At 41.0% G+C, this 23,665-nt stretch overlaps 1 protein-coding gene across 3 annotated transcripts in view; it reads left to right on the top strand.

Annotated features, from left to right (window-relative positions):
• The window catches only part of MBD5 (methyl-CpG binding domain protein 5), a 109,244-nt gene that overhangs the window by 55,292 nt on the left and 30,287 nt on the right, over nt 1–23,665 (top strand). The window contains exons 3-7 of one of the 3 annotated variants that reach the window (XM_039554736.1): nt 5,892–6,028; nt 9,001–9,192; nt 12,656–12,713; nt 20,256–20,373; nt 20,806–20,940. In XM_039554736.1, coding sequence (XP_039410670.1) covers nt 20,828–20,940 — 113 coding nt within the window. In that variant the 5' untranslated portion in view covers nt 5,892–6,028; nt 9,001–9,192; nt 12,656–12,713; nt 20,256–20,373; nt 20,806–20,827. Of the gene's footprint in view, nt 1–5,891; nt 6,029–8,997; nt 9,193–12,655; nt 12,714–20,255; nt 20,941–23,665 lie in introns of all 3 variants that reach the window. The other 2 variants (XM_039554734.1, XM_039554735.1) reach the window with 2 other exon arrangements.

Here is a 23,665-nt window from a genome sequence, read left to right as displayed (position 1 = left end):
ACTAATTCAGTCCTTCCACTTAGTACCAGTTAACTGTTACCTGCAAGGGCTTGAGTTGAGGAAAGACCTGGGCACTGTTATTTGTAGCTGTTAATGCAGAATATCGAGGGTATATATAATATAACATATCTGTTATGAGGCTGCTAAAAGCTCTGGATGATGCCACAGAGCAGGAATTCAACTGATGTAAAATCTTATCACTAATGATGTTAAAGGTGCACAGATCTCAGTTCATGGAAAATTAAAGATGCTCTTACTGGTTTTCAGGCTGTCTTGATACTAGGGAGAAATTATTGAATTATTAAGGAATAATTCTTGTTGTCCAAACTAAATGTTTCCATCTGTTCTCTGCAGTTGAGCAGGAGCTAAAATAGGCATTTTCTGTGCTCCGGTGCCATTTACAGAATGGCTTCATTTTATCTCTATGTTCAAAACCATGTTTTGTTGGCATTCTCTAAGACTTCAGTTGCTCAAATGAAGGTCCTGTTCCTCACACTTGTTGATCACGTTCATCCAAAGAGAGGGCAAAGGTAAAATTCCAATTTGAGGTTATTTTAGGTCCTGGTTTTGTTTAGGTTTGGTTGCCACGTTTGCACATTCACACATTCCGAAAAAGCAGATTGACATTTCCTCCCCTGGCATAGTGCTGCCATCCCTTGAAAGGCAGTTTCAAAATCCAACCAAGTTCTTTGTGTATGGAATTATTTTCAGCTTTGAACTTTTTGGAGGTGGCGGGACCATTCAAATCCTTCAAATTGGGCTTGGTTTGGATCAGCTCAAAAAAACAGAGCCCAAAAATACTGAAATACAGGAGAGGCTGGTTGAAGGAGCAGCAACTCTCAGGGCTTGTAAGGTAAGGAAGAAGTTTCTGGGTGAAGAACACAGCCAGGCATTGGAGTTTCTGTGTTCCTGCTGAGGAAGACAGATCCCAGTACGGATCCCCATAGTTGGTGACATTCCCAGTGCCGTAGCTGGCGTTCCTGCCCCTCAGGGTCCTGCCAGGTCACATCCAACTACCTGGACCTGGCGTGTCCAGCTTGTTACGCATCAGACCAAGGCTGCTTCCCAAAATTTGGGAGGAGGTCTCTCAGAGCTGCCAGACTGAACTCAACTTTGCAGGAAGCTGGAGGGTCCTCACTCTCAGCTTACTGTCAGTGCCGGAGCGCTCAGATGGAGTAGGACTCTTCCCATCTCCCAGGTCAGGGTTGCCAGGGGATCTGATTGTCCATCAATTCCAATCTCACATAATTCTGGAGGAATTTCAAGTTTTTCTCCCTGAACGGATGTCTTGGACTCTCTTTGGGAGATGGAGTCTCTCATCTGGAAGCTCCCGTTAACTCCTTCCTGCCAGACCTTTGAATTAGGGAAGTTTGCAAGTGCAAGAGAGGAAACAAAAGCTTCAGGGGTCAGAAACTTCATCTTTTATTATGCCTGAAGTCAGAGAGTGTAAAAAACAGGCTGAGAATGAAGGAACTGGGACACTTTAATTGTGGTTTCTGTGAAGGAGGAAAAATTCAGTCATTAAATTGACATTTTGCAGTTGGCTGTTCTTAGAGCCATACAAAATTGTAAGGCTGTGATGTTATTACACTTACATTTTAATTATTAAATTAATATTATTTAATTCTTAAGCTAACTTAAGCAAAGCAATTTAAATTTTTCAGCTTCTTGTATATTAGGGATTTCTTTGGCTTGAAAGGGATTTTGTTTTTGGTCATAGAGAAAACTTCATATAAAATCATGTAATAAAAAAGTAAATTTAGGTTTAACCAAGGTGTCTGTTGACTGCTACTAAAAGTCTTGTTCTCAGATCCTTTTCCTCTGCATGCTCTGCTGATGTGAAAATCCTTCAATTTATACTTGCGTCATTAACTTTAAAAATCTGGAATTTAGTTGTTCTTGTTGTCAATTTGCTGTCAAACACCCTGACACTTTTAAATCCTTGTTTGTACTGTGCTTCTCCCCAGTGACATTTGGTACATTTGTCATTAATAATATTTAATATTTCCCTTTGGCCTTATTGCTGTTGTGATACATATTTCTAAAAATCGGAGGAATAGTTGATCATTTAGTACAATTTACTTTAAAAAAAAACCTTAAAACCAGACTTTGTAAAATCTCTCAAAGCTTTCTGAAAACTCATTCAAACCCAAGCTAATTTTTGATAGAATTTTGAGCTCTATTTCTGAATAAATAAGATGGATATTTTTAAAATGATCAAACAGATTGAAATAGTAGGGCATTTTTATATAAATATAGACTCAGGAGTGATCCAGTGTGAATTTTATTAAACTCAGTGGGAAACCATCTATTAACCTTAGCAAGAATAGAATCAGAATTCCAGAAACTGAATTCTGCTTTAGGAGCCCTGTGCCCAGGGATTATTCAAATATCATCCTGATACTTTTATCAATGAATTGGACAATTAGTTGTACTAATTAGCAGCATCACTTTGAAAGAGCTGCTTGGAGGAAGTGGAGTGACAACAACAGAGGCAGCCTGGAGCAGGCAGGGATGGAGCTGGGATGGAATTCCTTCTCCATGGAAATTCATTTTGAATTTTCTCAGCCTTTCCAGTTCCAGGATAATTTCTCTGCTGCAGGTTGGAGCCTGAATCCAGAGCAGAGTCTGCTGGGGTCTCCTCTCTGCTCCCATGGCAGCGTCTGCCCTGTGAGAGAGTTTAAAATAATCAAGATTTGCCAGTTACGGAGATTTGTGCCAAGAATTTTTAAATAAGAAGTAACACAGCTGAGAGAAGTTTATGTTATTTTCTTTGGGGAGGATTTAATTTTAAACAATGGCATAATGTCATGGCTAAAAGAAGACACTTTATTATGTGATGATAAAGTGTCATGAGGCAAAAATATAAACTGTTGGTGTGCTTGCTGCAAGAAATTTCTTCTAATGAGTTTGGGCCTTTGGGATAAGAGATTCCTCTGAAAGTCCAGGTATCCTTTCTTCTCCTTATGCTGTGGGTACATTTATCCCAGTATTGGTAGAGTTGTGTGCATCGTGTTCCTGGAGAAATGGAAAAAGTTCTGATCTTGGGGTCAACACAAATATATTTCTATAAAATAATCCGAGTCAGGAGATAGAAATGGAGATATTCTGGTGGGTTGAGTTAACTCTTGCCTGTGGAAGATGTGTTCCAGCAGTGTGGGAGCACAGGAGCAGCTGGAGGGGCAGGGAGAAAGGGTGGACACTGGGGTGAAAGACAGTTGTGACAATTGTTTCTCTCTCCTGTTTGGGTTATTTTACCAAATGTCTTCCCTTTGGAGGGGAATATTTATATTTTGTACGATAAGGCTGAGGGAGAGACACCTACAGAGAGAACTGGAGTCCTGATCCTGGTCCAGTGCAAGGTGTCCCTGGCCATGGAAGGGGATGGGACTGGATGGGCTTTAAGCTCCCTTCCAACCCAAACATTCTGGGATTCTGTGATAAGAAAATTCAGTGATTTGTTAGTTCATAGTAATAACTACTAAATTTTTTTTACTAACTCATTCTTTTGTACTTAGCAGCATTTGTTTAGGAGAAATAGAAGAAAAGACAAATTGGCATTATACAGACCTCAAATTCTTTGTTTATCTTCTCAGCTCTCATCAGTTTCTCAGTTATCTCTTTATTAAATTAAAGATCAGTGAAGGAGAAAAGTTGATTACATTTCCATTGTGAGCCAGAAAATAGCAATGCTTGTACACCAGGTATGCAAAGGGGCTGAGGGGAACAAATCAAGTTTTCAAAGTGCTGTGTTACAGATGAATGAAAATAATTTGTAAATTATTCATCAGATTTAATTCTAAGATGTTTTGAGAAAACCAAAATAAATTGGAATGTGTGATTGTTGCAGAGACCTTTATTCTCCAGACTTTATGGGTCTAAATCTTGAATATGAACTTCATCAAGATGTGGAGAATGCAGAGAATGTGAAATTGTTTAATGTCCAAACTGCAGGCAGAGCCTTTCCATGGAAGTATCAGCTAGTCATGATTTCTAGGATTGAGATATTGACTTAACCAATGTCTGATTTTTTCCTCTTGCAAATTAAAACTCCATTTCTTTTTTCCTGTAACTGGAGACACAAAAAATAGATAATATCCCTTCTTAACTCTTGTGTGCTCAAAACAACAGCCACTCAAATGACAGCGTTGCCAAACCTTTGGAAAAATGTTACTTATATCTATAGATCACATATGTAAAGTAAATATGTTAGTATGTTAGCCTTATATATATATCACATACATAGAGGAAATAGTATGTTACATTTATAACGACGTATCACATCATTTAAAGAGATGTGACAGTTTGTTGGTCTTCCAGCTGATTTTTGAATCAACTTCTCAGAAAGACCTGCCTGTTTTACTGGTATTTCTTTGAGCTTTCGTGTTTTTCGCATGGTCCATGGTGTTGTTAGGCAGTTACAGTTCATTTTTGAAGTTCTGTTCATCTGGCCAACTTGTTGTCACACAAAAGCCCAGGAAAAGGCCATATGTTCCTGCAAAGGTAGCCTTGGAAGGTGGGATAGCTGCTGCTTCTTTTTTCTTCTGCCATCTGTTGTGCTTTAACTTCATTTTCTCCAGATACATGTCTAGCAAATACTCGGATAATAGATGGGAATTCTAATCAGTATGGAAGCAAGATTATTGTTTCCAACAGCTTTAGTCAGGTGTTCAGATTTTTTAGACATTTCCCTTGCTCTTTGGCATTATAACAGTTGAAATGTAGAATTAGGAAGCTGTAAACAGATAAACATGACTTTTATTTAAACAATGACAACGCTGAGATGCTCCCATGAACGCAGGAGAGAAGATTTTCAGCACTGCAGGCCTCAGAAATAAAATGAGCAAACATCCTGGATTTCTCCAAGTGGCTGCTGCTCTTTCCACTTGGACTTTCTCGTTCCTGTCCGTGTGCCGCTCCTTCCTGGTCCAGCCCAAGCATTCCTGCAGCCACAGGGATTAGGGAAGGATCTGGGTTAAGACTAATCCAGCAGAAATACACAAATCGGCTCCCTTGGCTGATCCATGAGGGACAGAGGGAGCAGCCTTGGAGCAGAGGGATGAGTTGTGCTCTCTGGCAGAGCGAGAGGCTGCACCTCAGGAATTCCCTCCTCAGGAATTCCCTCAAACTCCAGGAAAATGGAGGAGTAAGGAAAAAAATTTGGCATCATCAGAGTTTTCAGGCTTTCTGCTGAGGAGACAGCAGAGCCCTGATTTAGGCCAGGCCTTCTGGATTGAGTCTGAATTGGGGAAACCTGAAAATCCTGCGAGCCCTGTGGTTGCTCCAAGCATAATCATGCACATCTAATGCATATTTGCACCCACTTTTTATGCTGGCTGTAGGAATAAAGTGAAATACAAGGCCCTGCTTAGGCCCAGGTCCTGATTCTCCATCACGTGTTCAAGTCACAGCATTCTGTTTGGTTTAGGGGGAAAATCTACAAGGCATTTTAGGGGAAAAAAAAAGTCTACAAGTCTATAACCTACTTTCAGTGGTTCTAAACTACTTTGGGGGTTTTTATATTAATTTATAGAAATGTCCATGTGTGTGAGTGTATATAAAAAGAGATGTGTATATAAATAAGCAAAACTGGGCGTCTTTTTGCTATTTTAGTTCTCTGAAGTTTTGTGGTGGGTCTTCTCAAAAATATCTCATTTTAGAGTCTTTTTCTCCATTCTCCAGCTGTGTGGGCTCTGTTTTTACAGCCTTAAATTCTCTACAAGTGTGAAGCAGGGGAGGGTACGGCCACACCTGGACCTTACCTGGACTGTAGGGAATTCTCCTGATTCTGTGTGTATGGGCAGTGAATACAGAGATCCTTCCAGAGGGAAATTAGGAATAATTTGCCTTTCTGCAAATCTCCTTTTAGTACAACGTGTATTTTATTGCAGGAAGAAGAGGCTTTATCGCAACAAAACGGGCAAAAACCACAAAGACTTGAAGAAACAGCACTTCTCTAATTCTTCCCAAAAGTTCCGAGACCCACCACATCCTGGGGGATTACACCCACCAGTCTTCCTGATTTCAGGTAGGTGAATTCTCTCTTTGCCTCTCTTTCTGGGGAGCTGAGGATTGCCATTCCCTGGAAGTGTCCAAGACCAGGTTGGACAAGGCTTGGAGCAACCTGGGATAGTGGAAGATGTCCCTGCCCATGGCAGGAATGGGATTTGATGGGTTTAAAGCCTCTTCCAAACCAAACCAGTCTGAGATTCTCTGATTTCTCTGAAATGAAAGACAATGCAATTAATAAATATAATTTTATGTGATTTTTTTCACTTAACAAAATAAAAGTAACAATTACTGTAAAGAAAATCAGACAGAACTGTATGATCCCAAACAGGTCTCTAAGCTGCTGCTGCTATTTCCCAGCATGGAGCTCATGAGTCTATTTTGGAATTAACTGGTTTGGAGGAGAGGTTTTCAGTTCTAGCACAGAGTAAATAAGAAAAATAACCTGAGAAACAGCCAGTAATCAAGTTGTTTGGTTTAGAAGAAATGCATTTAAATTACAGCTAAAGTAAAAAGAGAACTGGCTGACTGCCACACTCTTTTTTACTCATTTGTGACAGCACACAATTAAAAAGTTCCGTTTGTTGCTCTTACTGGAATAACAGTTTTTGGTATTTTTCATGTTTCCTCATAAAAAAAATCTGTAATTTTAGATCCTGCAGATACTGTAGTTGTAAGAATATTGTTTGTATCTGGAGAGATTAGATGGGGACAGGATTTTTTTAATCTGTTAGCACAGACTTGTTATGTAAATAGGAGGCTCACAAAGGAAGGAGACAGCAAAAGGCTCTGAAAAAAACAGATGTGTCTTCCCCAGAAATAAAGTCACTGCTGGATTGCTGCAACTTTTTTGGGAATTTTATTGTTAGGGATGCGCATGGGATCAAAAAACACCCCAAATTCTGTAGTCACTGAGTAAGTCCATTTCCATACACTCAGTGGAGACAATTTTATCATTAATTTATTGTTGCTATTTAATTTTGATCAATTAAAAATCAGATTATGCATTGAAATTAATCTAATGATGCTTTCCTGTAGATTTCTCAAGGCCTTTGGAGGAAGCTCCTTTCCCTGATGTTCCTGCAGTCCTTAGCACTGGCCATGTGACCCAGATTTTTTAAGCCCTGCTATGACTTAGGTGTTATTCTTGGGCTCTTTCATCCATCTATTGGAATTGTTTCCAGTAAATTACAGTTTTGCAGTGGTTGCTGTGATTAGCACTTTATGCTCCATGGGGAATTCTTCACAAAAATGTCTCTTATCAATACCTTTCAATGTGTTTAAACATTAATAAATAATTTTATATGAAGACTGTTACATCCATAGTGGAATTATGATCTAAAATACATTTTTATGCAAACTCTTTAATGGCAGGCTATACCATCTTTCTGATTGCTTTTGTTACTGTAAAGGTAAATTATAATTACATGAATAACCTGCTTAAGGTGGTCATGTTTTGAAATACTTCCATTCAATAATATCTGTGCATTCAATAATATTGTGGACTGAATGTTCCTTGTTAGTACTCGGTATTTAGAACAGGTAAACTCTGGATAGGGCTTAAACATGGAAGTCCTCTAGTGCCCCAGTGCTTAAGAAAATCTAAATATATATTCATCATTTTATAGGGGTGTAGTTTTTAAAGTGATACTGGTTGGGGACGAACTGTACAGAGTTAATAATTTTTATTTTAAGTGTTTGCATGTGAAAAAAGCCTGTTTCTGAAAGGCTCTGCCAGGTTGGGAAAGGCAGTTTGAGACAGCCAAGAGTCATTCATGTCCATTTTTACAAAACGCTGGGCCCTAATTTTGCACTTCAGTTGGGAAGATCAATTGAAAACTCAGTTAAACTGGGGATACTGATGAAATCAGTGAAACCAAACTGCGGGTTTTGCTTCCAAACTTCACTGAGAGATTTAAATAACCATGGGAAATGCTGTAGTTGGCTTCACAGCCAGTGCACTGTGTGACTTTTGTGTTATACCCTGTTTGTTTGGCTTATCTGAAATTTTTCATTCCCATTTTATATCAGGGTTTTCTGTGACAGGGGAAGGTTTTAACAACAACCCAGACCTTCACTGTGATGATAAATGGCTTTTAAAGAGATTCCTAAGAGGTGATTTGAAAATCAGAACTAATTCTTTCCATTTTCTGAAGGAGTCAAAAACCATTGATGTTGCATTTGGTTTTCATGAAGATTTATTTTGGAAAAAACGTGGAATCCCCAATACTTGTGAATTTGATGCCCAACTGGGCCTGTGGTGAGTCGTCAGGCTCTCGGATCCAAGGGTTTAAAGGCCCCATTAACTTTTTGGGATATGCCTTTAACCTGATGAGCTCCAATCCATTTCACCTCTAGAAGAATCCAATTAATTGACTCCAGGTCCTGGGAAGGCTGCTGGCTGCTCTCGGGGTCGGAGGGGTTGCAGCAGGGCAATCCGTGCTGGAGGGACTGAGCCTCTGGAGCAGAGCAGGAAGGGTGGAAATGGCTCAGGAACAGGCAGATGCCAGGGAATAATGAGCCAAGGCCAAGCTGGATGTGACTTGGAGCAACCTGGACTAGTGGAAGGTGTCCCTGCACATGGGAGGAGCTGAAATCAGCTGATTTTAAGGTCCCTTCCATCCCAAGCCATTCTGGGATTCCGTGATCCAACAGCTTCTGTTTCAGCCAGGGGTTCTCCAGTGTCCTGTGCCTGAGCCAAGATTCATTTATAGCTCATCTGTGGTGCTGGTGGAACCTTTTACCTCACCAAGGCCTTTTGCAGCACCACAACTCTAAAACTCAGCTTTTTGTCTTTAGCTGGAGGGGTTTAGTGTGGATCAGTACAACTCAGAGGCAGCTTCAGTTCCAGTCAAAGCCATTCCTTAAAAACGAATCTTACTTTGTTTGTACTGCAGAGTGATTGTGTAGGGCTTACAAAGCAATCAAGAGAAATGCAATTAAGACATTTGGCTCATTGTTTTAATTGAAATACTGTGATTATCTCAGCAGATGTGAGTGGGGTGCAGGAGTTCCTCAGATGAGGGGTGGAGGGAGGCAAGGAGCCAGCCCCAATGGACATAGCCCATCATCGAGAGCACAACAGGAGACTGTCTAAAGCAAAGCTCAAAGTGCAGCAGGAATTTTAAAAAGCCTAAAAGATCCCCAAGATAACTTGAAGCAAGACCATGAGAAGCAATGTAGGTGAGTATTCCAAAGTAAATCAATGCATTTATTGAGCTGAGAAACTTGAACTTTGGTTTTTGTAGTTTTACACTGTGGCGGCGAAGACGAAATATTTGAGGCAACATTAAAAAAATAACCAGAAGATCAGGCATCTTCAACATTTGATGGTGCTGAAGTAGAAAAGTAAACAGTTTAGCAGTTCATGCCTTGGTGGAAGGCAGACAGTGCACCCAAACGTGGACTTTTTGATAAGAGAACAAAGAAAAAAAACTTTCCTGACCTCACTGTACCAGATGGTATCCAACCAGCGTGTGAAGCACAGCATTGTAACGGGGAGAAAACCACCATTTTGTGCTGCTGTGATTCACATGGAGCATTAGTCATAACTGGGAGTATTATATTTTGACATAATCAGACAATAGAACTCCAGTTCTCCGTGCTGGAAAATGCAGCACCATTCCTGCCCTGGATGATGGTTGGAGGAGCAAAGTCTAGCTGCCTGAGATGGAGCCAGACCTCTCCAGCACAATATCAAATCAAATGCTCGTATTCTTACAGATTTTCCTAATCAAAAGGCAAGGTTATGTCATGTCAACAACCAGCAGATGGGGAAAAGAACGTCCTAGGAAGCTCAAAGAACACGCTTGGAAACGGAGCTATAAATACCAGGCTAATTCCATAGCTTTAAGATTTCTCCAAAGCTTTTTTAAATCCCTCCAGAAAAGGCTGAAGAGATCCCTAATCTGAAGTGGCCCAGTTGAAGGAATGTGTGTGTTTTTATTTTTAAATGAAATTAGGTTGATCTACAATAGAGTGTTGGGCATCTTAGTGAGTCACTGGCGTGGCTGTGCAATATTTGTTGGATCAAAATAAGGGTTTTAAGCACATTTTCATTCTTATCAGGACTTCCCTCTTCAGAGGAAATGTGGAATTCTGTCTGATCACCTCTGAACTGAGATGTGCAGCATTCCCACAGAATCCTTGATGTTCACAGCTCATTTGGAATCCTTTTTTTGAGAGCTGTCCCTGGTTAGGGAGAGCAGATACAAATTCCTTGGTGGAATTTTATGCAAATCTCATGTTCCCTGTGAGGGTGGCAAGGCCCTGGCACAGGATTCTCAAAGAAGTTGTGGATTCCTCATCCCTGGAAGTGTCCAAAGCCAGGCTGGAGCACCCTGGGATAGTGGAAGGGGGTGGATTGGGATGATCTTCAAGGTCCCTCCAACCCAAACCATTCTGGGATTCTCCTTCCATAGGAATCTCCTCACTCCTTAAAAATATCCCAGATTTTCTTGGGGTGTGTTTGCTCTTGGTGAGATTAAAGGCAGGAGGTGTTTTGCAATACTGGACCTGCCCTTAATAATTCTAAAAAATAATGTTATAAAAAGAATATTTAAAATATTAAAATATTTATTCTTTATTTATTTTTAAATAATATTTTAGTGTCTATTTATTAAATTTTAATCAATAAATTTCATTTAAATTGGTATTAGCCAGAGGAATGCAAAGCAGAGCAACCAGCCCATGCCAGATTTAGAAATCAGGGCTCCTAAAGAGCAGCTGAAAGAGTTGGGTTTGTTTATTGTAGGAAAAAAGGGAACACTGTAGGATGGGCAGAAAAAAAAGATAAGAGGGTTTTATCAAAGCAATGGTGGGGGTTGCTCTGTAGATTTAAAAAAAAAATAAAATAAAAAGCAAGTTCCGTTTGCACCAAGTGTGATTTAGGATAGATGGAAAGAGAAAACAGGCCAAGGTTTTTTTGTTTTTCCTCATACCTGACTGCAAATATGGATGGAAAACTGGGATATTTTACCTCTAACTGTCAGGAAACTTTTAAAAACACACAAGGAAGGAGCTTCCAGAGACAATTTCAGTATTTCTGACTTTTCCCACTGGCCATGGGCTGAACATTTTGCTCTCCTGAGATCCCTCTTCATTCACATCCTCAGTTTCTCTAATTCTATCACCTTAATTTTGGGATCAACTTTGTCTCATTTCCCTGCAAACCTTTTGTATTCCTGACAACACACTTCAGTTGAAGGTGTGCAGTAAAAATGAACCAAAGGACCTTTATTTTCTTCAATAAAATGCTTTGAAAAGCTCTTCTTTCAAACAGAGGGAAATTCAGGTTCAGCAGCCTTTGGAAGTTGCCCACTGATTTCCTTGGATTCAGGAGTCCAGGAGATGGTGCAGTGGAACATGAGAAATAAATACCTGCAGCATGAACGTTAAATATGTTGTGATGAAGAGGTGCCTGAGTGGTTCTTTGCCCACGTTTTCCCCAATAATTCACTTTTTGGAGCAGCAGAACATCCTCAATATCTCTGTTAGGCAATTCCAGAGCCATTTTTGGGGGCTCTTTCAGAGAATAAAGAACTGTTTGAGTTGTAAGTTAGGATCTGGCTCCATATCTTGTCCTTCAGCTGGGACGAAGCAGTGCATTTTCCAGGCTCTTATCTTTTTTGGAGCTTTGTTCTTAAACTCTTGGATGTGCTGCATCCTTAAAGGACCACATGGTTTTAATTTCTGGGTGCCTGTGGGCCTTACTCTCATTTTTCTTTCCCCTGCTTTGATGAGCTGGTGGAATTCTCTTCTGCTTGTCAAGCTTGCCTGTGATTCACCCTTTTGTTTAGCTCCTTTTGGAGAGAATCAAACCTTTGCTGTCTGCTTTGGGGTATTTCTCCTGCAGGAAAATCAGGTTTTCCAGAGCAAAGCCAGGGATACCTGGCAGGGCAGAGTTGAGCATCACCACCAGGTACCACCTTGCTGTGCAATAAACATAAATTTGTCATGTTTGGGTGGCAAATCCCCTCCAAGGAATGTTTTACCACCCCTGCTCCAAAGCAGGGAATGTTTTATCCTAAAATCAATTGTTTCATTTCCCAGGAGCCAGACTCCACTCCTCACACTTCGTTGGCCAAGGAAATTTATCCTTATTAAGGTGCTGGTGTGAACACATCTGATCATTGTTATGTAAGAATTCATCCCCAAAATACACAGACACCAACATTGAGGCACTTTGCTCCTTTTAGTGGGCTAAAAATACCTTGGCTTGCTGAAAAGTAAATCTCTGAGTGAAGAGGTTGGGGCAGCCAGACACTCCTGAAGCACAAAATGTTATTTAAAATAGTGGGGGGTGTGTGTACAGAAAAGAATTTTGATCATCTGTGTTGCCAGAATTTGGATTAAACTGAAGTAAGGCTGATTTTTTTAAAAATAAATCATCCATTCGCAGTTTCTTAAATATTAGATTCTTTTTTCCGTGCTGCGGTGTTTGATAGAAATGAAATGTGTACAAAACAAGAAGTGGAAACAGTTCTTCCAGCATTTCAAAGGAGAAATAATATCCTAAGGAACCTTTCTAAGTGTTTATAAATATGAAGAAATAATTAAGAACTGTTTCATGTTGAAATCTCAATGTCCTAAGTGCAGTGTGTTGCTCACTATTGTTTATTTTCTGTTTTAACTGATTATTTTCCAGCTTGGAGTGAACAAGATGAACAGAGCCACCTTCAATCTAATGCTTAATGAGGAAAAAGGTCAGGTTTTTTTCATTTTTATTTCAATCCCCTTCCCTACTCTTAATTAATACATTAAAAATACTCTCTATGGCCTTTATTGGTTTCATAGCTTTTAAGTAACAAAACAAAGGTGATGTTTTAATGGCAGGGTGAGCAGGAATATTTTTAAATCCAATGGTGATTTCAGGAAAGAGCTGACTCAGAGCAGCGTGAGGAGAAAAAGGGGCTGGAGAAGGAAAGGTCATGTATACAAATCTTCATTGAGATTGATTAAAAATGATTAAACTTGTAACTAATAAATCTCTGCTATAGCAAGAAGGAAACATTTGGCATTTGAAAGGATTAAAAACACTTTTTTCCCCTAAATATCCTTGAACTTTTGCATCCTTTTTTTTTTTTTAGAAAACAGAGAAAACTCTCTCAAATAAAGTAGTGGGGCCAAATTCTCCAAATACTTCTACATTGAATTAGTAAGTAATTATCTGCTAATGGAGAGATTAATCAAATTTGTAGCATCCCAGGGTCCAGAGGCAGTCCAGACTCTCCAATATTATTCCATTTATGCCAGATAAGGGAGGGGGGGTTTGCATTGAGGTGTCTGAAGAGCTGATTTTTATGGTTCCCATATATTTTTTAATACCTTAAGTGTACTTTCATCAGGGAAATTGCTGAGCAGAGCTACGTAATTCAATAAACAGTTGAAAAAAGAGCACTTGGAGAAAAAATTCCAAGGGTCTAAAAATAGTACAGGCACGTGATTACTACTTTGGCACAAAAGCATAATTTATGGGTTTAATTTGCAATCTTGCTACAGTTCTGACATTCTCCTGTGCAGGAACTCAGGCTGAATTATTCAAATTATTGAAATATTGCTCTGTCCTCAACTTCAGGTGTCTGATACAGAGAAGGTTGTATCATATTGAGACCTCTGCATTGAAAATATGGGAGGGTGGGCTTCATTTTGGTCATTTATTGCTTAATTTTTGCTCCTAAAATTGATGGAGATGTGGGGCTATTCAATAATTGTTATTCTGGTGCTTGGAGTCTTTCCCCAGATTTCCAGGAATCTTGATTTTTTTTTTTTTTCCCTGTTTTTTAATTGCTTGTCTAAAATCGAATTGAATTTTCCTGGTCAGTTTTTGAAAGAGTTCTATTCAAATTTTTTTTTTCTTTTAAATTAAATCTTCATTTTCCCAAATTTCCATTTCCCTGGTAACCTCTAAGTCAACAATGTGCAGCAGAACTGAGCACTTACAAATAGTTATTTCCTCCTCACTTTCTGCATCTGTTTATTAGATATTTTGGGAACATTCTCTATCAAAGATTCCTAAAATTCATACAATCTTCATTATAAAATCATTGCAGAACTCTGCTGAATAATATCAGCTTTTTGGAAGCCTGTAACACGAGAATTGAAAGAAAACTCATTTCTTTATCCAAATTCCCCTAAAATAGAGTGGATGTAAAGTTTCTCCACTTCTCATTAACATATTGCTCAGTAATATTCCATTTAATAATATTCCCTAGGAAAGGTTTGGCTGACAGTGACATCATTCGGGGCTGATTTCTGGTGCATACCAAATATTAGCCTTAATTTTGTAAATACCTGAGTGCTGCCATCTCTCTGACACGAAGTAGGTCTGTGTCGTGCACAGTTCTGACCTATTTCCCTTGGGAAGTGAAAAAATCCATGTGGTGCAAGGCCTGGAAGAGCATCCAAACTCCTGGCTGTCCTTCCATGGGGTGGATTTCATGAATCCATAGTGAATAGCCAGGGATGAGGGATAAACCCAAAATCCTTTTGTTTCCTGCCTTTTTTTGGGTTGTTTTTTTTTTCGCTTTTTTTGTGCAAAGCCTTTCAGAGCTCTCTGTATCTCAAAAGGATGGGCTTTATCCATTCTTTCATTGGAAGTGGCAGCCTCAGTTGCTCCCAGCTCTGGGAATTACACAGAAAGATGGGTTAAAGATCTTCCTAGGAGAAGGTTTCAGGGATTGGTGCTATCCATAAGGACTGCTGGGAGAATCCTGCTCCTTCCCAGCTCAGCCCAGTTGGCCATTGCCTTGGATGACTTTAATGGCACAATCAAATCTCCAAAATCAAGGATACTCTGATTTTTCCCTGGACACTGGTGGGAAGGATATCAGATTTATATCTGATTAATTAACAGCACCCTCAGCCAAAATGCTCCAAGGAAAGGGATTTGGATTTCCTAATAATCAGCTGGATTCCATGGACATAAATCAGTCTTTCTCCATGAAAATCATTTCCTTGTTGTTTTATTAGTGCAGATCCCTAAATAGCAGAGCTCAACTGGCTGCTTTGGGCATCTGGTCTTGGATGCTCAGGAAAACAAATGCCAGAGGGTTCTGTCCAACCACGTGCTGGGAAAGCAGGCTGGGAGCAGGGCAACATCCAGGGGGCTCCTGGATGTGGAGAACAGGGACAGGGGCCTGGAGTCTTCATGGATTTTTGCTGTTTATGGGTGAATTCACCCAAATGGCTGTCAGGGAATCATCCAGGTTGGAAAAGCCCTCCAAGACTGAGTCCAGCCTGTGGCAAATCCCCACCTTGTTACCATCCCAGAGCACTGAGTGCTGCATCCAGGTGCTCCTTGGACACCTCCAGGGAATTATTTTGTAGAGTGGTTAAATTCTAATCCAAAAAAATTCCACAGTGTCAAAAGTGATATAAAATAAGAAAATATAAACCTTGTTATTGATATAAAACTGCTTTAAAAGTTGGAAATAACTCAGTATCAGAGCTGGTTGGACTGGTACAAAGTGAGTTGGCACTGGGGCAATTTAAAATGCCCATTTTAATTAAGTCATTCAGTGCAGAGCAATCTTCTGGTTGTGGCGAAGTATTCTTAATACTCTGTATTTACAAGTGAGATGTGTTTTCAACCTGAAGGCCGGAGTATATCATGAATATATCATGTTTATCATGACTAAATCATGAGTAAATCACTTGTAGAGCTGTGCCATGGCCTGGACACCACCCCAAGGAAAAGAATCCTGAAGGATTCAAGGTTTCCTTCCTACTTCAGGCCCTTTTGTTTGTTGAATCACTGGCCTAAAAATAGGCCCTCATAAAGTATTCATCACTGATCTAATTAGTCAGGAGAATGCTGCTTTTCAAAGTGGGAAAGCATTCCCAAAAAATGATGCAACATTTGTATCTAATTAGATGATACAGGAGAATCCTGGCTAATTGCTTTGATAGACTTAAACAGATTAATAATGTGCAAGTGGTAACTAAATAAAAACTCCTTTTCACTGAGTGCTTTGAAAGTGATGCTTTTTAAGAAGCTAAAATTTCTTATTAGTTCTGAAACCCCAAGACTGTGATTTGAGAGCATTTCTCATTTTGGAGGTTTTTTGGGGCTAGGAAGGAAAGCCTCGAAAATGAGATTGTAATTTGTGTCTCTAAGCAGTGTTTGGTGTTTGTTCTAAGTGTTTGCAAAGCTTTATATTCAAAATGTGGCCACTCCAAAGGTAGGAGCTGGGATTTGTGCCTCAGAGAGCCAGGAAGGGATTGTGGAGCCCCTTTGTGATCCATGGAATTGTTGGGCACTTCAAAGTTCATGTTCAAGGAAAAAGTAATGGAGCATCAAAAGTGATCAGAGGACAAGGGGGAAGAAGAGGAGAGATTTAGATTATATTTTAAAAGGAAAGAATTTATTACTCAGAAGCTTGGAGCAAGCTGGGATAGTGGAAGGTATCCCTGGGGGTGGAACAAAATGGCCTTTAAGGTCCCTTCCAACCCAAACCATTCCATGATTTGCAATATCAACCTGTCAAAATTTGTCTTAACTGGCTCAACGTCCACTTGCTAATAAAATAAACATCATTCATATCGTATGTAACAGACTGGAATCCAGACAATTAATACCTAGTTTAAATTTCTTTTTATATCCTATCGAGTTTTCTATTTTCCCACTTGACTAAAAAAATTGTTAAAGTAAATATTAACGGCTGAGTGTGCGAAGAGGCTGCCTGGAACCCAACATTTCAAAAAGGGAGAGAGCACCAGCAGATGAAAATTAAGGAGAAATTTTCCGTGCAGGGAAGGGGTCGAGGGGGCTAAAGGGGGGAAAGAATTCCGTGTAGTTTTTGCATAGTTCTCCAGTGAAATATTTTGAAGGATATTGTAATGAAACTGGACTGCAAAACAAATCTAAACATCATGTGCTGGCACAGGGCAAAAAGCGGTCGCTGGTTTGGATGTGGAAAGCTTTGTTACTTGTGGTGAGATAACAGGACTTGTCTGGAGCTGTGAGGAGATTACTGAGGGGAGGGATTTATTACATGGCTGATGGAAATCAGACCTTTGGATTCATTCCAGTGTCCAGAACGCTTTGGGTTTGGTCCAAAATCCAACTCCTTTGCATCCCAGTCCAAAGTGCTTCAGAGAGTGCTTGGGTGGGGAAGGGGCAAACGGTGCGTGAGGAGATGGGGGGGTTCTGCAATCGTGGAATCCCAGGAAAAGGTTGGAAAAGGCCTCCAGGGCCATGGAGTCCAAGCCATGCCTGATGCCCACCTCATCTCCAGCCCAGAGCACTGAGTGCCACCTCCAGGCCTTCCTTGGACACCTCCAGGGATGGGCACTCCAGACCTCCCTGGGCATTTCCAAGGCCTGACCACCCTTTCCTTGGAGAAATTCCTCCTGATGTCCAACCTGAGCCTCCCCTGGCACAGCCTGAAGCTATCTCCTCTTGTCCTGTTGAGTTGTAAATCTCTGGACCAGTAGAGCTTTGAGTTGTGTGGTGTTATTAAATTAATTAAATCAAAGAACACCCAGGAGCTTTCCATCTGTGGCTTACGATGGATTTCAGTATGGAAATACGGATGGGCACCTCTTACCTGTGCCATTCCTGCCTGTGGCAACATGCAGAGATCACTGCATGGACTGGGGGCTTTATTTTGTGGAAATCCACATGGAACTTTGCTGGATTTTAGGGAAAAACATCTCATTCCATGAGCATTTCCTATAAAACACGGATTGTGTGTGTATTGGAAACTCCCAGGGAGCCTTAGCCTGGTTTTCTGGATCTCATCACACCCAGGCACCTCAGGGTGTCCTCCCAGCACAGAAAATTGCACAGAACAGGTCAGATTTGGGAGCTGGGAATAGCTCTGGTCACTGCTCCTGCTTAGGGGAGCGTGGGGGTTGAAGTAATTTTGAACCTGGAGGAGAATGGAATTTAGAACCATGGAATTCCAGAATGGTTTGGGATGGAAGGGACCTTAAAGATCCTCTAATCCTCACCTTCCACCATCCCAGGTTGCTCCAAGCCCCATCCAACCTGGCCTTGGACACTTCCAGGGATCCAGGGGCAGCCACAGCTTCTCTGGGCACCCTGTGCCAGGGCCTCCCCACCCTCACAGGGAACAATTTCTCCCCAGTATCCCACCTAACCCTGCTCTTTTTCCTAAAAATATTTAAATACTTTTCACAGATTAAATGGTTCCATGAATTTTTTTAGCTCTTTTCAGTCCTGTTTTACTCCAGGTGCAGTCCAGACAGAGGTTTATCTGATTAGATGGTGATAATCCTGTGGTGGAGGTGGAATGGGAGCTGAGGCAGGGCCCTGCAGAAGCTGTAGAAATGAAAAGTTACTTTGAGGTGTCTCTTGCAAAAAAAAAAAAAGCAATTCCTGGATATCATTTGCTCATAATGGCCCTAAATAGCAACATGAGCCACAGCAAGGCTGGGCTGAGACATGAGCAACTTCCCCTGCACTGGGTGCTCCCAGTATTTTATAAATTTTCTGATTTTATTGCATTACAGAAGGGTAATTCTCACTTAATTCACAATACCAGGGAAATTTTTTACCTGTTTCAGCCTTCCATGGGACCTACAGTAAAAATGCCAGTGCAGCTTTCAGCAATAAGGTAAATTCTGGCCTGCTTTTGATGAAACCTCATCTGCTCCCTCCTTAATCAGAATAAAACCACTCAAACCCCCAAATTTCTGAACTGAAAACCTCAGGGAGCCCTGAACTGTTGCCAAGAGCTCTCCAAATCCTGTTTCTGTGTTCCAGCCTGGGAGATTAAAGGGTAGATTGTTCTGATAGGAGACCTGACAGGGTGTCCGTGGGACACCCACTGTGACCTTCACGGGGCAGGAGCTCATCAGGCCCCCCGTCCCTTCCTGAGATTTGGCTGGCCAAGGGTTGCATCCCGTTGGAATGCTTGGGAAAGTGGAACCAGATCCCTGCAGAACAGTGCCAGCCCATTCCAGAAGCCTTCATCCTGCAGAAAAGCTGAACTCACACAGTCATTAAGGTTGGGAAAAGCCTCCAAGATCATGGATTCCAACCTTTGGCCAATTCCCTGTTCTTTAGATTCCAGCCCCTCAGTGGAGGGGGTCTGTCCAGCCAGCTCCTTGTATCCACAGCCTTCTTGGAAATACCCTGGTGAGGGTTTTGGTTTTTTTTTTTTCCTTTTTGGAGCATTTGGAACTTTACATTTCTAAGCAGCACTTCTAAAGGGAATGTTCTGCATGAGGGTACTTAAGGGAACATTTTCCAGGACTATATTTATGCCTCTGTAGTCTTGCTTTAGTGGTCTTGAAGGAAGGAGCTGTTATTACTGTTAAATATAGATGTAATGTGGTGTTATTGCAGAAATGTCTTTATGTTCCATTTCTGTCTTTAAAAAAAAAACCCTTTTCTTATTAAAATCAGTCAGGTCTATAACACTGATTATGTTTTAACATGTTGGCATAATGTTAGTGTTGGGAATAAGGCGGGATTGACACCTGATTCCAAATAAAACCTCCTAACATTGTTACTGCAGCAGTCATCAGTGCCATCCTATATTTGAATTTAGGATTGTTGCTTTTTTTCTGGTGTATTTACTATTTAAATTCCACATTCCATGTTTGTCTCACCTCAATAAAATGTCCAGTCTCAAGAATTAAGTCTCACCTGGTCAGCTTGAAAAAACTATTTTGGGGGAATGACACAACTTCTGTCATGAGAGAAAATCTCTGAGGGGAATTATTGCTGAGGATATTCAGATTGTTTCATAGGTATTCAGAGATCAGTCACTGCTGCTGGCTTTTCCCTTTTTATTACCCAGTTGTTTGGTGAGATGATTATTTTAATTCAATCGAAATGCAGGAGGTTTGCATTTTTATGGATATTATCAAAGCCTAGAAGCAGCTTCCTTCACATGAAATTCATTCAGTTTTCTAAGCAATTTTTAAAGGGCATTAATTTAGTCATCTGCTGATAGTTCTGAACAGAAGCATATGTGAAAATATTCAGTGAAAAGATGCATCCCTTAATTCTCCCGAACTGTACATCAACTATTTACCAGCAGTTGCACTCTCATAGCTTTTAAGATGTAGCTCAATTGCATCCACATATAAACAGAAAATGCTGGCAGGATTCTGTTTGCTCTGAGCCTTATTTTGATGGTTCCATTGACATTTAAAATTTTGATTTTAAGCTCTGGAAATGGCTGCAGCTGTAAACATCTCCCTGAGTTACTGAACTGGGCTGAAAGGCTGGAGAGAATGGCTCACGTGTTTCCCACATCTGTATCTTTCAGGCTGTTTGATTGGAGCCAAGGAGTCAGGAAAGAAGCTCAAGAAGACAACTTGGATCATGAACAGAAGATAAAAAGAAAACAAAAAGAATGTGGCATATAAAGGGTGTAATACCTGGAGGTATTGGATCTGACTCATATTTATAAAAATGAGACGAGCTTTCACAAAATACAAGTTATCTTAGACAGTCATCAAGCTTGGAGCCATCATGCTGTTGAACTAGAAATTCTCCTTTTCCCCATTCTCCTTTCTGACAGGTAACAAAGGATTGGTGAATTATGAATTTCCCAAGTTGGAAGCACTAATTTTTATCTATATAGTTCATCCTTATGAATATATAAGGAGTTAAACATTGCATATTTAATGTGGATTATAATGGGAAAGTGACTCATTAACCAAAATGGCCACTTTTAAGGACTTGGTTTCAAACTGAGCTGGAGCCTCCCAATGCACTTTGTAGGATTTGGGGAAAGCTGTGCTGCAGGGCCTGCTTTGGGAGGCCAGGATGACATGTAGTAAAAGGATATCACCTTACTGTTGATATCTTTGAAGACTCATAACCAGAAACAGGAAAATGAATGGTGGGAAGGAGTGTGACGGAGGGGACACGGATGGAGGGCCACCAGCAGTGCAAGTTCCCGTTGGTTGGCAGCGGAGGGTGGACCAAAGTGGAGTTCTCTACATCAGGTAAGGTCACCTCAGGGGCTGGGGCCGGTGTTCGGTGGAGTTTGGCCACAATGTGCAGGAAATTGCTGACTCAGCTCGTTTCTTCTGCTCAAAAACTTCAAGAAATTGTTCTTCGAGTGCAAGATCGTCTTGGGAAGCTGAAGGAGGGGAGATTTAGGTGGGATACTGGGAAGGGATTCCTGGCTCTGAGGGTGGGGAGGCCCTGGCACAGGGTTGCCCAGAGCAGCTGTGGCTGCCCCTGGATCCCTGGCAGTGCCCAAGGCCAGGTTGGACGTGGCTCGGAGCAGCCTGGGACAGTGGAAGGTGTCCCTGGGCAGGGATGGAGCTTTAGATCCCTTCCAACCCAACCCATTCCATGATTTTGTGATTTTTTTCAAAGTAAATTTAAATTATGTGACTACTCAATAGCTCCAAACCCATTTTTTTATGCCCATGAAGGTTCTGTGTTCACTATCACTGATGTTCTTCAACTTCTATGGACCCCTCACATTTCTCAGGTAGAAAAAAAGCCAGGAACATAAACCTAAATCCAAAGTTATAGGTACTTTATTTGTTTATTTTCTCAGCTTATTGGATTTTTTTTGCTTCGCCCTGGAACGGTCACAAAGAAATGCATCGAAATTGCTATGAAATAAATGTGTTCGGACAAAGAGAGTCTGAATTAAATGTTATTGGAAAAAAGATCAAAGTTAGCTTTATAAAATGTGGGGACGTTGGGTTTGCATCACACAAGTCTATGTGATTATCAGTCCGTTATTTGCTTAAATTTCTTCCACTGTTCTGTGATTAAAATAACTGCTTCTCGCAACATTTTGTGTATTACCAATACCAAAGCCTGTAATGAGCCAAAGCACACTCCAGTGTTACACTAAACCACCATAAAGGATCAGATGCATTCCAGGATTTCTGGTTTGTGTTCTCAATTAGCAGAATCAAACCCAATCCATGTCAGTGATACCCATGGCAAAGAGAAACCACCTTGCCCTTGTATTTCTCATTACAGCTGTAATTCACTGGGCCTCTGCCTCAGTCACAGATCAACGGGAAAGGAAAAGTTGTGGATTAGTGGTTTTTTTCCCAATAATCTCTATATCCAGACATCAGGAAAATAATGCTTTGGTATTTTTATGTACCTGATGATCCCACCAGCTTTTGAACTTCATTTTGCACAGCTCTAACAAGTTTTATACATTTTCAACAGCTGTGGGGAAGCTCATTCCTGCCCTTTTCCCAAGTTTTCCAATGTATTTTTTTTTGGTGAATTTTCTGGTTGCCTTCTCCGAGCTGTTCTGATGAAGCCAAATATTTTACACTCCTGTTTGGTGCAAGGCACAGAGCAGGATGTGTTGGTTGGAAAGGGTGGAAGTCCAATAATCCAATCTCCTGCCTGACATGGAGCATCCACAGGGCTCCGTCGGGGCAGCTGAATCCTCCAGGATTGAGTCTCCACAAGCTGCTCCCTGCCCTGCCAGCATGCACAGCATTTATGGAGACGAGGAAAGGTCAAACAATATTGACTCCACAGCTATCCCAGGGAAAATTAGTGGATATATTAAGATCTGACATGATTTAAGTGGAATAGATGATCCCAGCTGAATAAAGACTCTCTGTTTGTACCTCCTTGGAAAGCACGGACGCTCTCCTGTCAGCTGTCAGCAGTTGCTTTGGATTAAATCAAGATTAAATCCATTCATTAACTGGTTTCCATTACCTGGTAGAAGCACTGAATTGACTCTCAGGGCTTTTCTTAGCAAAACAGTGCTGCTAAGTAGGGCCTAAATCATTCCTGGAAGCGTCCAAGGCCAGGTTGGACGGGGCTTGGAGCAACCTGGGATGGTGGAAGGTGTCCCTGCCCATGGCACGGGGTGGAATCAGCTGATTTTTCCAACCCAAACCAGTCTGGAATTCCATGATTTTGTGGTAGTTTCTTACAAAGGAAGCTGTGGATTATCCTGTGTGTTACAGAAGTGTCACTAACTTTGTGCACACACAAGAGACTTTGCAGAGTTTACAGCTCTGCTCAGAATCAAGGCAGAAACAGGGAAGAAATGGCCCTTTTTAAAATTGGGTTGGGTTCTGTGGACAAACAGCCCTGCATGTGTGTGCAGTAGGGATGCTGCATCCCACATCCCACACATTTAGTGGATTGACCTTCCTTCACACTCACTGGTTGTCAGCACACTCCTGTTTTTTCCAGGCTCCAGGATCTCCTGGAGCCTGCACTGGTTATGCGTGCCCAGGCAAACAGCACACCAAGGTTATTTAAAATCTCTTTTTACTAAAATTGTCCCGGGAAAAGCAGCCTTTTTTAGCCAATGCAAATAAAACAGCATCCTCACTCCAGATCATATTCCTGGGAATGCCTTCTAACAGGAGATTTTAAAGATCACAGGAAGTGTCTGGAGAGATTTGGGTGTATATGGGATGGTTCAGAGCAAATGTCAGTCTGGGATTCTCCCATGGGAAGCTCTTACATCCTCAAGTGTGGAGTTTGCCTGGGCTGAGCATGATCAGGACAGGTGAGAACATCCAAAGGGATCAGGCAGGATCCTGGTTTAGTTAAAATAAATAAAAATAAAGAACAGTTTCCCCCTGCTCCCCAAGGATTTCAGACAGGGAAGGTTTGACTTCCTGACCAGTCACCAGACCTGTACCTTTATTTTTAGATTGCTCTTTCATCTTCCTCACCCTCCAAACTGTCACTGTTACACATATTCAACCTGAG

This window comes from Corvus cornix, chromosome 7, assembly GCF_000738735.6.
Source record: "Corvus cornix cornix isolate S_Up_H32 chromosome 7, ASM73873v5, whole genome shotgun sequence".
NCBI classification, from domain to species: Eukaryota; Metazoa; Chordata; class Aves; order Passeriformes; family Corvidae; genus Corvus; species Corvus cornix.
Note: the sequence above shows the minus strand (reverse complement) of the source record. Positions and strands in the feature narration are given on the sequence as shown.